This window comes from Amphiprion ocellaris, chromosome 6 (assembly GCF_022539595.1).
Source record: "Amphiprion ocellaris isolate individual 3 ecotype Okinawa chromosome 6, ASM2253959v1, whole genome shotgun sequence".
Lineage (NCBI taxonomy): Eukaryota > Metazoa > Chordata > Actinopteri > Pomacentridae > Amphiprion > Amphiprion ocellaris.
The window spans coordinates 32,095,616-32,114,155 of record NC_072771.1 but is presented as its reverse complement, the minus strand read 5'-3'; the positions used below and the strand labels follow the sequence as shown (position 1 = coordinate 32,114,155).

Genomic DNA, 18,540 nt, shown 5'->3' with positions numbered 1-18,540 from the left:
CTCTCTTCGTACAACAGTAGACATTAAATAAACACTTAGAAAATAAGATATAAAAGGGCAAAAAAGAACAAAGGAAGCAAACTAGAGCCGAGCAACAACTAAGAACTATAACGTCAATCACTGATGACCTTACGGATTCTGATTAATGATAAATAATACAATAAAATCGTCAAATAAACAAAAAAGGTTTGGGAGGATGGTGACACAGAAAGCAATAGAATTGAAAACACTGCAAATAAACATTAGTCCAATGCCACTACTACTAGCAGCACAACCTTGAAAACATCCTGATGAATCGGTACATTTTACACTATTTGAAAAGATCATGATAAAATAATTTATTTCAAGTATTATTGATAGTTACTACAGCTTTGGTCAAGTCTGCATAGATGCATCAAAGACTCTACAGAGTAGCATTAATTGTACAGAGCATCAAATTCAGAACCCAAAATTCTGTCAAAAAAAATTTTAAACATCTGGAATACCAAGACAGCTCATTAAAACACTGCTTATTTGTGACTGAAGTACTGTAGTAATAATTATACAGTTACTTTACTGTATTTTGATCGAGGCCAGAGCACATAGAGGCCAAATCCAGTCTCAGTTTGTTGGAATATGACAAACTAGGGTCACTGTTTGTTACATATACTGTTATCAAGTGGAATATAGAACAATACTTTAGAACATAATTTATTATTTAGTATTTTCTACCAGAATAATATAAATTCAGCATAGCGCTTCTGGGTCACATCCCCTTCAGAACCTAATAACACTGATGTCCCCCACATGAGCAAAAAAACACATGTTCATTTTCATATTTCAACATCTTCATTTTAATCAGTCACCAATAATACTAAACAAGCTGCATGTTACTGAAAGATTTAGTTTTGCTCATGATTTTACTGTAAATACAGTCAAATTATTTCTTAAAAGGGATCTTTTTTTCTAAATTCCTGCCTACAACCACAACGCCGACAACGACATTCCTTCAAATATACCACTTTAATCAGGTTGACATGCTTCAACAAGAAGACAGGCAGCAAGAACGATGACTTTAATCTGAAGTTTGACATTCCCTCCTGTTGAAATACATATAAACAGATCAGGAAATCACTCCCCAGTGCATCATCTACAAATAGAAGAAACAAACTGCAGCTATAAAACAGAAAATTCTGCTACTCTACAAACTCTCATCTCTGCAGCTTCACAATTTGTTGTGCATATTTGTGTCTCTGTTATAATTACCAATCAAAACCAGGAGCGCTGACTCAAAAGAGCACAGTGTGTATCGTAATTTCAAAACATTGTCTAGTGTCACGAAAAGATTCATTAAAAGCATCACAACATGGACAATCGGGATACTGTATCAGCATGAGCAGCTACTCTGTGGTCATGACATGAATAAAGCAAACAGGCAAGTTTTAGTATAATCCCTTGTCATGACAGTAAATCTGAAGGAGAACAGACATGATCATGGACCTGAAACAGTAAATGCGTCCTGAAAACCATGTAAATTAACAGCATGGATGGAAGTTATGAGGGTAATATGTTGTTCTTGAGCTGTGAACATGCAGGATTTATATTAAAATGCAGCAAAGTCTAATCAACTTTTTTTCTCCCCCAGAAACCTGTGAACCCACAAATATGACTCCCGTTTTCATGATCCTCACATTTAAAGTAACAAATATTCAAGTAAACTCCTACATGCCCCAAAATTAAACACAGTTGTACATCATCTTAAAAAATACCTGTAAGACGGAACAAGTAAATTCAGATCTTATTTGTCTTAGAGGTAAGTTTTACCTCCTTCTTGTTTAATCCCTCTGTTGTAAATGTAAGTCACCACACTGAAAACCTTCACATTTGACTCCATCAACAACTAAATCCATGAAAAGTAAAGTATTTTTTGAGGTAAAGAAAGGCAGCATGCCACATTTAAACACTGTGTATCTTCACAAGTGAATCCTATACACTGGAAACTATAAAAAAAAGTAAAGATTCATAACAAAGGTAACATGACAGACAGCATACACTGTAACATGCAGTATATACTTCATTCATTAACTCAGAGTGATGTAAACAAAGGCACAAATTTATGCTTTTTTTCTGCCAAGTTTGGTCTGAAGCCACTGAGATCACAGCAACACAAGCAAAAAGTGCTCTGACCCTGAAAAACTTTGGCTGGTTTCACAAACAAACACGGGGTTTGGTAGTTTCCTACGGTGCAACCTGGAAAAACAGCAAATAAAACGTGTACATTTGAAGGTATTTCCAATGCTAAACCGACCTTGTGAGCATAATTAACGGACACAACTGAAAACGGAGTGATTAAACCATAAACTGTAGCATTCACAAAAGAAGAAAAACCAAACTCCACGAGCCCCGAACAGCTATTAACAGGATAGAAAACCCGACCAGCAGGAGCACTGGGAGGCTATAGCACCATCACCTGGAGAGGTTACAGTCCAGGTAGAAAGATCTGGTTCCACCGTCACTCCAAAACCCAGCCCCGTGCACCTCGTCTCTCCGCTTCTGGTGAACATTCCAACTCAGGACGGAGCCGCACGAGTCGGCAGAGGAGCCGGTGTGCAGCTACAAAAACCAGACCTGCGGTAAGCCTGAGACCACAGATGTAGGAAAACATTTATCTCACGGTTTCTTTTGAAAAGTCCGACAAACTTGGAGTAACGTGTTCAGATGAGCAGAGATGAGATGATGGTTTAAAGTATGGCAGGCACTGGAGAAACAATAAGTGCTACTGCTCTACGTCAGGATGTTAAACTGAGGATTGGACATATTAATAGTTGTCAAAAAACTGTTGATGGAAACATTCAAAATCTACTATAGGAAGACGGACAATTTAAAGCACTCGAGACAAGTCATTTTAGATTAACTTGCCTTGCAATGTAACCCAGGTGGAAAATATGACAATGTGTTAATAACTGTTAATTTAAAGGACAAATCAGGCAATTTTTCATGTTTTTCTTATTGCCAATCCCATGAACAATCAAAATTAAATGCCTTTTAGAGATATTTTATTCCTCCGCACAGCTTCATTGTTATTCAAACTACTATAACCTCAAATGTGTATTCATCCACGACAGAAAATAGTCCTCATTTAAAAAAAAGAAGCCTTTTACTACAATCTGAGTCATTTTAGTTGAAAAATACAATACCCAGTTGATAAAGGATTTTTTTCTAGCGTTTAGAGGGATGAAACTATACATTTCTGACTAATTTTTAATGTTTAATATTTAGATTTGGTCTCACCATGGGATCTATGGACTAAACGAAAGCTATCAAATACTGCCAGGTTTTTGTCCGTTGCTAGCATCATTATAAATCACTGTATGGTGTCATTAGCTGATTTCTTGTATTAAATTTGCAGGTTAGGTTTAACTAAGACATTCCTATCTTTATCTGATGTTTCAAAAAAAAAGGCATTATACACAAAAATTATCAATATTATGATAACTGTGACAAAGGGTTTTATCCATGTAACCCACTCCTTTCAGACACCTCTTACTTCACCCTTTTTTCTTGGACAAATAATTTATGGTGAAAAGTATCTAACTCAAGGTTCCACTCATTTTGGATTATTTAATTGGACGTCACTGTCTTCCTCAGCAAATGCAGCTGACTTATGGGTCATCAGGTGAGCTTAAATGTGAAAGTTAGTCACATGAGCTGCTCAGAATGTTTCTCTGAAGTTCTGAGAGGTTTACTTGTGCTATTACATTCAAGCCAGCAGGATAAATAGAAGTTTGACCCCCTCAAATCAGCTCGCGGTGTTTGTTCAGTCTAGTCGTGACACCTGAGCAAGCTCCAAAAGACCATAAAATGTGCCTGGAAATTCTCAATTAGGAACGAGAAGCATTTGAGCTTTGATCTTATTCCCCCGTAATTTGTTCCCAAAGGTCGAAAATAACCAGAAACCAAAAACAGTATTCAGGTATCTTCCCTTAAGCCTGTTTAAAAAGTTGCAAGTTTACAAAACAATCACAAAACAGTGACCCTACGTGAGAAACTGTTTCACATCAGCTGAGCCAGGGATTGATGGGCAGTGGACTAGATAGTGCAGTGGTTGTGTTGTTTACCTGCTCAGCTGTTGTGACTAGTTAAAGTTATGTGATCTATAGGCACAATACACAGCATGTGCAGAGCTGGGCCACGTGGGAAACGACAACTAGCCGACCTCTAAAATCGATCAATCCAGTATGTAATGACATCTTTTTAGGTTTAGAAATGCACCCTTCAGGTGGTGTGTGTCGCTGATGTCCACTGCGTTGGACTGTTGCTGTGCTAAAGCAGCTCTCAAATGTTTCAGAAACCATTCAAGAGAAACCTGACTGCCTAATTACTTTGTAGTTTCAGTATAGAAAACAAACTGTGCGTCATGTGTCGCAATCCAAACAGAAAATTCCCACTTTAAGGTTACAATGATTGGCGATAGAGAATAAATACTGATATGCTGCCCAGCCCTAAAGATGTGAAAACCAGAGTTACACAGATTACTGAGTAACCCGGTAGAAATGACACCAGATAAGAGTATAATGCGGTTCCAGCTGCTCTACAGAGGCAGGATGTAGTTGGAGTTGGCCAGCTTGCGCTCCTGTGCAGCAGGAACAGTCTCTCTGTGACGCAGAGGTCTGTGGGAGTCGGGGTCCTGAAGAGGAGGATAATGCTGCCGGTAGCAGAGCCAGGCGAAGGCCAGACCCAGCAGAGACCCCACTAACACATCTACAGAGGGAGAGAGACCACAACACACATTACAATCTAAACCGAAGCTACCGCTGTGAGTGATGAGACTGTGGATCCCTGAAATTATTTCAATTTTATTCCTTCCTGGTTTTGTTAATGTTTTACATGTGAACAGTCAGTCAACAGTTTGGTTCCTTTTTTTCCCCTTCAAATGAGTTAAAAATAGAGAAGTGGGTTCACAATGTACACAAAACTTAGTGTATTAAAATGATATTAAATTATACAGTGGTGGAAAAAAGTTTTCGGACACCCCATACATTTGCATGTATTCTGCATTAAGAAATACAAGTGCAATTTCTTTTAGTACAATCACAGCCATAACATTAAACAAATCCTAAAGAAGCCACTAAAAAATTACAATTGATTGGTTCCATAAAAATAAGAAATTTTCAGCATTGGGTCATTTTGGTAGAATTTAGTTTTGTTAGTTTTTCTTGTAAACAATTAACATAAAAAATATAATTTGAATTTGTTTGTGTCTGTCTAATGCAGCCACACCTTCTGAAACACAAAAAGATTTTTCCACAAATATTTCATGATAGTATTTGAGATTGTGCACACTGGTGGAAAAAAGGATATAAACTGCTGCAAATAATCATTCCTCTCATGAATTAATCTCCCAGCGTTAGTTATAATTCCTAGTTTTGTCCAAAAATATCAGTAAATTGTGAAAAATAATAATCATCAATTAGCAAATTATCAGAGTACATTTTTAAATTGATAGTTTCGTCTCATCGAGAATAAAAGGTCAAAAATAAAATTAAATAAAATACAGTTGGGCACGCTATAGAGAAATGTACCTTTTAGATACAAGATTCATATATTTTATGAGTTGTACCATTTGGAAGTTATTTCTTAAACTTAAACCTTGAAAACATCAGTTCAGCTGATTGAAAAGTAACAATCCACAGCATTTGAGGAAATAGCTGTGTTGCTATCTGATAAAGGTTGTCATGTAAGTAAAGCATAATATGGTGATGTCTGGCAGCTTTTCTCAATCTAAGTTTAATCACATCACTAAAGTAAACTTTATCGGGGTCCTTTATTTAACTGTGTTTACTGTGTAGGGTGATAAAAATTGCTGTCTTTTTCCATTTTACAGTCCTTTTTTGTCCTCTTGTAAACTACTGAGCAGGTCAATTTAAATCCTATAAATATTAATCCAACAAAACAATATGACAAGGAAGAATTATTTAACTATTTTAAAAAGTTTTGGACCTACTACAACATCTGTAATTCATAATTAGTAAAGTAATTGTTTTTTTTACATGATGCATTGGTCCACTAGGCCAGGGGTGTCAAACATGCGGCCCGCAGGCCAAAACCGGCCCGCTAGAGGGTCCAATCCGGCCCGTGGGATGACTTTGTAAAGTGTAACAGAGAAGACATTAGCTGCAGATTGTAAATTTGTAAAACTATGAATTTAAAATAATTCCTAGACCTTCACAAGTTGTTTTGATCATAAAGTAAAATACTAGATTGTTCATTGTTCCTTAGTCATTTTGTGTCTCATTTTTGTCATATTTTGTCTTGTTTTTGTTGTTTTTTGTCTTTTTCTGTTTGACTTTTATCATTTGTCTCACGTTTCTATCATTTTGTGTCTTGTTTTTGTCGTTGTGTTTCCTTTTGGTCTCGCTTGTGTTTCTTGTCTCCTTTTTGTCATTTTGTGTTTTGCTTTATTCACTGTTTTCTGTGTCGTTTTGTTTCACGTTTTTGTCATTTTTTGTCTCGTTTGTCCATTTTTTGTCGTTTTGTAACTTTTTTGTCTCTTTTTTGTCATTTTGTTTCTCGCTTTTGTCGTTTTGTGTCTTATTTTTGTAACATTTTGTCTTGTTTTGTTGTTTTTTTTAAAATCTTTTTTAAAGTAAAATACTACATTGTTCAGTTCCAGATACCTGTGACTACATGTTTTGTCCCTTTGTAGACACTTTGTGATCTGGAAGTTGTAATGTGTAAATGATAAATTGAGGCATAATGTTGTTGAAATTGAACTTAATTTTCTTAACAAATTTCAGTTTGTTCATAATGTTTTGTAAAAAGATTAATCCTTCAATGTGCTTTTTTGCACTAAAACAAAGGAAAGAATTGAAGTTGTGGTTATTTATCGGTTATTCTGCTGTGATTTTACTGGTCCGGCCCATTTGAGATCAAATTGAGACGCATGTGGCCCCTGAACTAAAATGAGTTGGACACCCCTGCACTCAGCCCAGTTTCTGCTTCCGTCCATCAGTCATTTTATTGATAACTAGTGCTTTTCCTCTGACCTTGCCAGTGGTGTTTGTAGTCGCAGGTTCTGGAGAGGGCGATCACAGTTGCGATGAGTAAAGGGGTGAGGAAGGCACACAGCCGCCACGCTCTGCCTTGTCCTGCTGCAGTGAAGCAGCGCAGCTTTCCTGCCACGTACAGCGCCGTGAAACCCAAACCTGCAAATGCAACTGGAACCAAGGAGAAAGAATCGAAAGGGTGATCAGAGCCAGAGGACGTTTGACAGAGAAACAGAAGAGTGTCATGCAGCAGGGATCAGAGCTCAGGAGATGCTTTGGAGAGAAACACAGGATGCTCTCTTGCTCATGCAACCAAACATGAGCCTGAAGGCAAAAATACACTTAAACGCATCTATTTTGAGAGGTCGGCCGCCTGCCTCACTTTGTGCATTTATTTGCTTTTGTTGTTGGAAATATAACAGCCATGCAAACATAATTGACCATAACAGCCTCTTACAGGAAGAGTGTCCGCTGGGAAAGCTCTTTCTGCCCTCTATGACCACATCTGGGTCACCGCTGCATCGGAGCTCCAGGTTCATCTGACCGTCCGGGAAGCAGCGGTAGAAGAAGTCTGGTCGCGGCCTGAGGGAATACAGGGAGAGACAGAGAGGGAGAGTAGAGGACAAATTCAGGCTTCCTTTCACTGCAGCACTGGCTAAAGTTACAATCTGCTGTGATGCGTCCTGCCGTTTACCTGCCAACAACAAGTTTGATGACATTGGTGAAAACTCCGTTCAGCACCAGAGTCAGAGTCACAGCTGGATGACAGGGGGAGACAGAACTGAATCATAATAAAGACGAGTCAACTCAAAAAGCTAGTTGACACATTTTAAAATGAAAACTACTAAATCTTGTTCCTGTTTCTTACCCAGTGAGGCTTCTTTCAGATCTCCACGCTCTGACTTGTTCATGTAGGTGAAAACCAGGATTACAATCAGGGGGGTGAAAACCGCCACACTCTGATAGAGACAGAAAAAACAAGGGCATAATAATAACCTGTTAATTTATTGTGAAATTAAAAGAGTAGTCCACCAGCTTAGTGTGACATTCCTACAGCAATTAACCAGACATTCAGATGTATTATCCTCATAACAACTAATGTAGTCTCCAGTTACAAGAGACAAGCAGGCATCAGGATTACAGAAGTCTGGTAAGGTCACTTCTTTCTAACTCCACACCTCCAATTTATCAAATTTCACAACTCCCTCTGGAGACACTAAAGGACTAAGACAACTTTATTTCATGAAATGTATGTTGTTGTACATCAGAAACATGTGTAGAGCTGGCGGACTTCCCTTTCAACATCTGTTTGTATGCATGTATAACATATAAATAAACAGCAACACCTTATCTTCATGTTTCTATCAGTATTTTAGGCAGCCACTGTTTGTTTTTGTCACTACTAGATAAAAATCAACTTGCACAGACTGCAAAGACATTGTTTTGTCTGAAGTAAACTAGAAGGCAATATTATAAACATTTACGCTGCCATATATCTAGATATCTGACCGTCAAGTTCTTGCTGAGTCGTAAAACAAGAAATAACAGTGAAGACATGATAATCACTGTAGAATTCTCTCATTTTATCTTCATAAATGTAAATATTTTCCACTTTCTTTCCTTTTCTATAACAGCAAAATGAGTATAATTGGGCTGTGGACAAAACAAGTCTTTTGAAGACATCATCTTTGGATTTGGGAAGCACTGATTATTTATTTATTTATTTTTTTAACCATTTTCTGACATCTTATAATCTAAACAAATAATCAATTCCATAAGAAAATAATTGACAGATTAATCAACAATCAAAATAGCTTTTAGTTGCAGTTTTACTTATAATAAGCTTTGGATAATGGTTGTCAGAGTAATGTTAACTGATGTTAAGAAACATCAGTATGATCTTTAAGACATAGCAAGGGAAGAGAAGATCCTCAGGTGGGGAAAGCTGAAAGGATTTATTACCCTCTAGTTCATCTCAGATGAATACAAACACACTTACAAACATGAGAAAGGTGGGAACGTGGTCTCTCTCCACACGGTGGAATTTGTAAAGCCACATCTCCTCCGCCTGGATCTCACGGTAGAAAGGAGGAAGCTGCTCCGTCACACTAAGCGTACGACAAACAGTGTTATGTTAGCGTTAGTTTTTCCGCAATAAAGAAACAATACCTGCATTATAGATGATGGATCTGTTGCAGATGAGGCTACGCATCCACAGGCATTATTCAAAGGAAGCACACGACTTACAGGAACACCACCAGCAGCGCTAATCGGACGGAAACTTCCGACAGGAACCCACGCAGCAGCCTCCTCTTCATTTTGTTTCTCGGAGTGGACTTCAGTCAACAGCAAACATCGTCACTCCGCCTTCTTTAAACTGAACTGGGACTAAATGAAACAGGAGAACTGAATTTTAGATTATTCAATGGTCAGTTTGAGTGTTAACTAAATACAAATAGCTCTTATTTTGTTATGATTAAAGCCTAACTGATAATCCAGGCTCTGTATGAATCAGTATTAATGTGCATTTTGGACAATAATTAAGAAATTGTACTTGAGTACTATTACTAAGAACTATTTTTTAATGCTTATTTTCCTATGGTAATGTCTCAATATATTCAACTGATCCCTGTCAAAAATATTTGTTTATGTTATACATCCATGTTAAAAAAAAAAAAAAAATTAAAAAAAAAAAAATCACTTCTGATGTATTTTCTTCCATTTTAAAAGCTCTCCACACCCACACAGGTTCCCACATCACAGGACTGTGCGAGAAAGTTCACACTGAACTCATCTGACATCCTCCTGATGCTATTTTTCTACGGATATTGTTCTCTTCTGCATTGTTCATCTGTTCTCCGTCTGGTTCTCTCACCCGTTAAACCTCACCCTAACCGGTCGAGGCATATGGTTGCCATCCCTGAGCCTGCTTCTGTCAGAAGCTTTTCCCTCTTGGTAAAGGGGGATTTGCTCAGTGCTTGCTCTAAGGGAACACACAGTAAAGGGTTAGAAACTACAATTTCCAAGACATCATTCTCCCTTATATTATACTTGTCTCCAAAAAGAGGGAAAAAAATCCCAAATAACTGACGGAAATGTTTTGGTTTTTTTTTTTTACAAAGTACATCTCTAAAACGTGTCCAGTCATCAAATACATCAAATAAGCTGGTATTAAAGAAAATGTTGAGAATGTGTCAGTATTTACTGCTTCGTCTAAAAGCTGAAATAAAGGCCAACATGCTGTACCTGTGCCCTCATTTTCCAGGTGATACACACATTTAGAAGCTGCTATTTATCAATAATTAGCATTTCCCCGCATTTTAATGACCTCAAACTAGCCGTACAGCCTGTCAGCGCACGGACAAAGAGGAAAACACAGCTAGCATCAGTGACTCCGTGGAAACTAGATGTTAGCAGACTGAGCTAAGCTAGCTAGCAACATCTGTCAAACAAGACATCTGGCCCAGTTCCGCGTTGACAACCGGCCAAGAGCAGCTCCGGTACTGACCTCTAACGGGCCGGTATTTTATCTCTTTATCCTCATATTAACACATTCCGTTAACACGAACCGGGCCTCGGCACCCTCCGGTTCTGCCGACGGTGAAAGTCGCGCATTTGAGGACTTGAGAGAAACAGAGATGCCGCGGAGGAGCGGAGAGCCGCGTCAAGCTACCGGATACAACGCACACATCCGGTGGAGATTTTCAACATAAGAGTATGAAAATAAAGCAGAACTGAACTAAAGCTTCCAAGAGAATGTCATTCAAAGAAATAACTGCAAGTCACTCGCTTTATAGAACACAAATCTTTACTTTTGATTTCTAAATATCATTATTGCGATGCTTTAATGTGAAATTACAATTACAAGAGACTATTCACTTGCATACTAGTATATTTTAAGGATTGAATTGTTATTTTTTCCATTTAAAATTTGTATATTTAAACTAATTTACTCTTTGCATTTATGCTTATACCATACGTTACTGTGCATACTTAAACACACTTCATAAAATACAATAAAAGCAATAGAAGTACTCATGCAGAGTACTTCTATTGCTTTTGTTGTTTTTTGAGAAACAAGTTGAGATTTTTTTCATGAAAAATACACTATAAACGTGTTTTTTCTGTTGGTAGTTCTATGAAATAATATTTATCAGCAGTTATTTCTAATTTTTTTGCATAATCAATGTCATACTGAAAGATTACAAGTATTAGATTGTTACTTTAATTGCACTATTAAGACTCGACTGCATTGAATATAATGCAGAGATTAAAAAAGCATTTCTTTTAACAGTTTTTTGCTTGTTTGTTTTGGTAACTTATTTTGTGACTTGAATGCACTAACATTTCTTACTTTGTTATTTCTTATTTAAATTATTAACTTAATATAAACAGTACTTAGTGGTTTAAACCTCCACCTATCCTCACTGTAACACACATATTGCCGTATATATATTTATGCTTTTGTATTGTCTGTGTTATTTTTAATTCCTAAATACCATTATACAGTATAAATAAATGCAATTGCTTAATATAATATTTCATTTATAGTCTGAGAGAATTGTTTTTGTCTTTTAACTTGATCTGTCCGTTGCCAAAACAAATGAGTATTTCTAACAAGTAACAACCAAATTTTCCTTAATTTACTCTTTGCATTTACTAGTTGTGCAGTGTGTTAGTATTTTTGCTGTTTTTATTTCATCTAATGAAGCATGCTGATATGTTTTCATGTGATATGCAGTTTAAGCGCATCGCTTATATCACTAAAGTTACATGAATTCACATTAATTAGTCATTATTGCCAATTTTGGGCATTTTCTGCATCATATTGCAAGCTAATAAATGAGGGACTGGTAATTTAATTAGTACTACTAATTAGTACTAATTAGGAGCTGCAGATTGAACAAGCTTGCACGGATTCAATACACATTTCTTTTCTTTGTTTTCTTTTTTTTGTGTGACCCAGTTTTTATTCTATAAGCTCCATAATTATAATTTAATTATTAGCTTCATTAAAATAATTTAATTCTGAAACACACCTATTATATTTTTAACTGATATATTTTTGTATTGTCCGTTGTGATTTCCATGCTCTCAGCATTTAAATACACCAGTGTTTAAACATCTTTTTGAATGTCGGTGTGTAGTAACTCAGAAACAGGAAGTGGTGGTGAGACAATTTTGTCTGACTTGACACGTGGATGCAAGAAGCCACGTCACGTTACAGATAATTAAAAAAACTATGACGTTGCATGATTTCTTGTTTTTCTATCAGATCATTTCACTTTTTTTTCAAACTGACAGCGTATTATAGTTTATCATATAGTCTTATAGTTTCGTTTTAACTTGTTTTTTCCTCTGAATCTTCTTCAGATGTAACAAAATAAATGTTTTTACTTTTTTTTTCTGTTTGTTTATATTTATGCAAATCCCGCAATATGCAAAAAGGAAATATTCTGGCAGCCAGGAGCCAGAAATACAGTGAAATACAGCTAAAAAATATAAATATTTTTTCCTAAATCAGAATACATTTTTCAGCCTTAATTTGAGATCATGTGATTTTTCATTTATTTTTTTAAATAAATAATATTTGCAAGTAGACAGAAAGAATACAATATTGTTAATCTATAAAAAATAAACAATATATTTACAGTACTAGTTTTATATTAAATTAAAAGGAAATAATTGTGATATGATACATCTGCAAATGTATTATTTATGTTAAAAAAATATTCTCATTGAAAATTATGTACATATTTATTGTTATTGATATTTCTTAAAAGTGATGTCACATTAGAATATAAATTAGGTATATTTTTGTAATTAACATTTCCATGCATTTCGAAGAAATTTAAAAGGAAAAAACCCATATAATAGCAAACATTTTCTTACAGTGTGCTAATTCACTAACAGATTTTTTTATTACCTCTAAGACTAAAATATAGATTATTTTTAATCAGTTCTACTGCTTTGGCCATTAAGTTTAAGACATAGTCAAATACAATTCAATTTTTAATTATTCCTCAGTCATCTACTGTGTAAACATGAATTGTATGTGGTTCACTGGGTTTCCCACCAAATGTGTTTTGAATTTCCCTCTGGATTAATAAAGTATCTATCTATCTATCTATCTATCTATCTATCTATCTATCTATCTATCGTTAAAAAGCCACAAACACTGATGGCGTTTCACTGAGACAGAGTACAGCTTTATTAAAGTCAAACTTCAGGCATGTCTGAACTCTTCAAACTCAACTTTAGAATGAAAAAGGACAGAATCAATATTCTCAAATAAAAAGACAGTCATGTACAAAAAGAGTGTCGTCTCAACAGTCACACACATTTAGAAGCAGAATTGTACAGGCAAAAAGAGCACGCCACAGTAACATGATCCTATGCAAGTTCAATGCAAACTATTTACAGGTTCTTCAACAATATGTAGTATGCAGTAACACAGGTTGAACAGTAATCAACATGGCATTTTGTGTTCATCCACGTTTTTAATTGAAGCAACACCAAGAGAGATAGATATGACCCCAGTTAGAGTTACTGTAAGCAATTTTACTACAAGTAAAAAGAGATGAGTGCTTATGAAGGTGAATTCATTTCTTTATTCCATTACTACTCGACAGAATGTCAATTAAAACTTAATGACAGTCGGCGACATTGCACGAAAAAACAAAAAAAAGACGTCACGGTGAACTGAAACATGCCCTTTGACAAACAAAGGAGGGGTGGTCCATCCTAAATTTAAGTGAAAAAATGCTCCTCAGGCGTGTTTAAGGGCCACTTAAACGAGAACAAACATGCTGTCTCTTCAAACAAAAACAAACAAATGTGGGCAACAACAAACATCAAACATCAGATAGCTGTTGAAACGGTGAACGCGGGGACACTTCAATGAGTAATACTGCTGCTGAATCAGCTGACAAGGGTGACAAACTGGCACAAAGGAAATGATCGTGGTCATGCGATCTGTAGGTGCAAAGAAAAATAAAGGCTGTTCGGTTTTACTGAATCTCTGTGCAATATGGTAACAAAAAACACAAAATAAAACAAAAAAACATTGGCGTTAAATCACTGTCTGGTGTCAGGAGCATGCAATTCAGCTGAACAACAATAACCTTCAAAATAAAACAAAGGCTTTAAGACCAGTTATGTCATCACAAGTCGTATTTATCGAAGCAACAAAAGTCAGGGATGTCTTAAAAACAACACAGCAATAAATAAAAAAATAAAGAATATTCAAGTGTAGATGACTGTTTTGAGTATAAGTGCGTCAATGATGCACCCACCTGATAAAGATGTAATAACGTTTGTTTTTCAGGAGTCCACAAAAAAAACGCCCATCAAAAGCATCAGCAATGATGGGAAAAATAAGGAGAAGAGCTGCTGAATAGCAAGAAAAACTGTGTGCATAAATACTGATGCTTAAAGGCAAAAAGCTCACAGAAAAATAAGCAGAAGTTCTTTTTCTGAATCCTTTATGCGATTAAGCACCTGTGTTGTGTCTTTACGTGTGCATATTTAGCATATTAAAGTCACTTAAACGTGTGATTTTATTTATTATAATTGTGACATTTGGCGGCTGCCTTTAACAAACATTCAACTTAAATGTTAATTTAAATCCCAACTCATGGTCTAATTTGCAACTTATACGTTTGATGTGGTAATTTCAAGGTTCCATTGCACCAAAAGTGGACTTTATAGTGAAGTAAAAACCTTTGAGAAGAGGAATATTTGCATATTTCTTGATTCTAGACCATTTTCCAAGAGGAAAAGAGACAAATATGTGTTTAAGTATATTTAACAGTGTAACTGAAGTTTACAGCTTAAAAAATGCTGAGAACTTTATTACTTTTCTGCATTCAGTGGCTCACGTCTCTTTTCCCCCCTTTCTTTTGGATTTGTCTGCTTTATGATTAACATTCAGCGGCCAGTTTATCAGGTTAAAGCAGCTCATGCAGTCTAATGCAGCAGTCCTGCAATAAACCCTTCACAAAGTGTAAAGATTTTGTTTCTTGAGAGGCGTTTGGGGTCATTTTGGAGGTGGCAGTTTGAATTTAGAAGCGTTTCTGTTATCTACTAGATGGCAGAAATAATAAAAACACCTGACAGCTCAACAGTAACTTCTGAAAACTAAAAACTATAACCTTCATGAAGGATTTACTATGAGTTCAACCAAATAAACAGGCAACCGTGTGCATCTACTGTTTGCATTCAAGGAGACAATAAAAAAGATTTGAACTGATTTGGAAACATTGGCACCATTTAACCCTGCTTCTCGACTTTTGACACCAACCACCATGGAAGGTTTACAAAAAAGAGCATCTTTTAAGGACATAAAACACTTACAAAAAAAAAAAAAAAAAGCAACTAAGGACAAATCACGAGCAAAAAGCTGAGGCATGATGACAGAAAAGTTTCCTCCTGTGATGATTGCTGGAGTCTGAAACAGAAACTTTACATTCCAATACTGAACTTCTTCACACTGCTTTTAACACCAATTATTAGTGAGTCACGATACAGGCCGATGAGCTGCGGCTGTTACCAAATGTGGAATCATTACACCCAATGTAAAAAAAAAAACAAAAAGGAAAATAGGACTAAATACAGGTATATTATGTAAAACTCCCCATGTTTTTTTTAAATAGTCTATTTCACTTACACCGCGGTGAAGAGGGAGACAAAAGTACTGCACTGGTGTTTGAAAAAGAAATTGGTATAAAATGTGGTGCAATAAATACAAAAAATTTGGATTTGACAGATGAGCGATTAAAAACACTGTACAGGAGTTTGTATTTTGTACATTATACTGGACTGGACTGTTGTTACACCGTTATGTCTTCTTATAAAGCCCAGCCTTGAGGATTTTTCTCCAGGTGGAAAACGAAGAAATAGTAGAAGTAGAAGACGAAGAAGAAGAAGTAGAAGAAGAAGAAGAAGTGCCTCCGGAAGATACCGAGGACTTTTTTTCATACGAAGCTGGGCTGGCAGTCATTCCTACTTGTGTCAACGAAACAGAAAAACACAGCATTTTAGGCCACTTTCCTCAAAAAAAATTTAAAAAAGGAAAAACTCAAGTTAAAAGAAAAAAAAAACACCCAGCATTCACCGTGTTTCTGACCTAGAGGCAAAAAGTTACAACACAGTTCAAATTCCAATGTCACTACGAGAAAAAGAGGTATCCATTTTTGAAACACTTGTCGTATGTTCTTTTAGTATACATTTCTGTAGATGTATGACCTAGCTAAACCATGTAGCGACGAGCCGTGTGAAAGTGCTTTTTCAGAAAAGTTTGGCAAAAAAAACCCAAAACAAAACTACAGAAGCCGTCACAGTACACAACTGAAATGAACTTACTGAAATGGACTGCATCTGGGCAGTAGTTACTACAGCCAAAATCCAACTTAAGGCTTGTTAACAACACTTTAAGACAGCACCAGTGATCACAAGCTGGGCCCCTCCGTCTGCTATACAAATGATAGGAAACACTGGGACGAAATGTGAAATTTCAAAATTAAAAAAAAAAAAAAAAAAAAGGATCTGTCTTGTCGTTTTAAAAAAGCGTTTCCTTCTTTCAGGAACAAACCGGAGAGGCGTTTTTCCATCGCCGCTCCTGATCTTTAAGTACTTTACAATATTGTGAGCCAATTATGTACACAATGGCAAGTGAGACTGGCAATATGAAAATCACAAGTACTTCTGTAATGTCATACCATTACACTATATACCATTATATTTCACCTTAATAGGACTATTTTCACAAGGAGGTCTGCGTAATGTTCAACACCTAAACAAACAAACATAATACACCACTCACCGAGATGAAGTGAGAGAATCTGTCTGTAAACATTAACAAACATAGATACTGTATATAATTATATTCATCTATACCCATAAGTATATTAAAACCATGTTTAAGGAAGGTTGGAATGTAGTGTGGTCCTGAAAAAAATTGCACAAAATCGGTCATTTCCCTCCCCTCTCCCCCGACTCCCTCCCTGCTCCTTTTTCTCCGAGAAGAAAAAGAGATAAATAGGATGACAGATCACGCCAGGAGCGATGGAGTAAAGCTGGCTCGCCTCCATCGTGAAGCCGTCCAGTGTGAGAGATGTCGACCACAGCTTACAGCAGGTAAACAAGGAGAGGAGCAGCATGACGGTGGAGAGGTTCAGCTCTACGTCTCCTCCTCTTCCTCCTCCCTACGCCTCCCTCCACCTCGCTCGCTGAGTTCTTCAAAGTGCCGGTAATTGACGACGTGACGACAACACTTAAAATTTCCACAGCTGTAAAAACAATTTTTTAAAAAAACAACATAATGAGGTTGTGGTCTGGGCCCTCCGCTGGGCGCAGGCGAGCTGCAGAGTGTAAGTAGTGGTGTGTTTTTATGGCAAGAGGAGGGAAAACGCCGCACAATGATGCCTGGTCACTTCCGCTGCTGTTACTCCATCCGCTCTGCTCTCGCCACAAACGGCATCGAGGTGTTCGTCAGAGTGTCTCGGCTCTGGATCGCGGCCGTCGCACTGGTTAAAAAGCACTGTATTCCCTTTAGTGGTGTGCTGCTTCATATCGGAGGTGGGAGCGCCGGGCACCGTGCAGGGAATGAGGTATTGAGGGAGCTGCGGCGTCACTCGGTGGCCGACTGGCCCGACTCCTCCGGCTCCTCTTTGACCTTGGCGGGGCTCATGGCGGAGCGGCGAGGCTGGGTCGAGCTGGAGCTGGAGCCCAGCGGACTAAGAGGGTTGTGGCTGGAACAGCAGGGGCGGTCTTCTAGGGAGGAGGCGGTGAGAGCTCCCGCCTCGTGGTCCCGGCAGAAGGATCGAGGGCAGAAGTCACAGAGGGACGAAGCCGGAGCACCACAGACACTGCAGTCATGCCACGGACATTCCCAGCGTCCTGGAGACAGGAGGACAGGACGATTAGGGTTAAATGTAAGCTCACATGAGGTCATTTTGTTATTTTGAAAAATAGAAACGATTAAAAAAGTACATATTTCTGTTAAACATATTACAAAGTGATGTGAGCTGATCTTTCACCCTCTGAATCCCAAAACCTGCCAGTGGCTTTTTGTCTTTGCAAAACCACAAAAATTACACCATTTATCAGAGGCAGAAACAGTAAAAACACAGAATCACTGGATTTTTAACTTTCCAACAGTCATTGAATTACTTATCTGTGATGTACATGCAGTTGGGAAAATGAACTAAATTCATCAAAATCACTTCATTCTACGTGTCACTTAAGCATTTGACAAAAATAAAGTGTTTGCTCCGAGATTCTGTAAAGAAACAAAAAGTTATGCGCAACTGTTAAGTCATTAGATGCGAGCAACAGTCAGGTGGCAAAAACTTTTGTCGGCTGAACTGCAGGCTGTGTTTACCCAAAGCAGACAAGTATAAACACAAATTAAAAACGTTAATAGTAAAGTAACTATTGCGTGTAGAGCAGGGGTGTCAAACACATTTTAGTTCAATATGATCTCAAGAGGGCCGGACCAGTAAAATCATAACAT

At 37.1% G+C, this 18,540-nt stretch overlaps 2 protein-coding genes across 7 annotated transcripts in view; both read right to left on the bottom strand.

Annotated features, from left to right (window-relative positions):
* Nucleotides 1-3,018: 3,018 nt before the first annotated feature.
* On the bottom strand, nucleotides 3,019-10,692 carry plpp5 (phospholipid phosphatase 5). The gene is made up of 8 exons (XM_023277495.3): nucleotides 10,534-10,692; nucleotides 9,273-9,413; nucleotides 9,025-9,133; nucleotides 7,894-7,984; nucleotides 7,720-7,783; nucleotides 7,483-7,607; nucleotides 7,026-7,196; nucleotides 3,019-4,740 (listed from the first exon to the last, which is right to left on the bottom strand). Exons 2-8 carry the CDS (start codon nucleotides 9,341-9,343, stop codon nucleotides 4,571-4,573), a joined length of 801 nt encoding a protein of 266 aa, XP_023133263.1. The 5' UTR covers nucleotides 9,344-9,413; nucleotides 10,534-10,692; the 3' UTR covers nucleotides 3,019-4,570.
* A 2,515-nt stretch (nucleotides 10,693-13,207) lies between these two features.
* nsd3 (nuclear receptor binding SET domain protein 3) overlaps nucleotides 13,208-18,540 on the bottom strand; it is a 32,937-nt gene continuing 27,604 nt past the window's right edge. For all 6 annotated transcript variants that reach the window (XM_035951513.2, XM_023277469.3, XM_023277471.3 and 3 more), the window contains one exon: nucleotides 13,208-17,924. In XM_035951513.2, the coding sequence (XP_035807406.2) occupies nucleotides 17,656-17,924 (269 nt within the window). In that variant the 3' untranslated portion in view covers nucleotides 13,208-17,655. The remainder of the gene's footprint in view (nucleotides 17,925-18,540) is intronic.

What these genes read in the sequence shown, in the direction of transcription:
- plpp5 (XM_023277495.3), bottom strand. Translation starts at nt 9,343, where the DNA reads ATGAAGAGGAGGCTGCTGCGTGGGTTCCTGTCGGAAGTTTCCGTCCGA. An exon ending in TCTGAAAGAAGCCTCACTGG is followed by an intron (nt 7,784 to 7,893) that starts GTAAGAAACAGG and finishes CCTGTCATCCAG; the next exon opens with CTGTGACTCTGACTCTGGTG. An exon ending in TCCCAGCGGACACTCTTCCT is followed by an intron (nt 7,197 to 7,482) that starts GTAAGAGGCTGT and finishes CCTTGGTTCCAG; the next exon opens with TTGCATTTGCAGGTTTGGGT.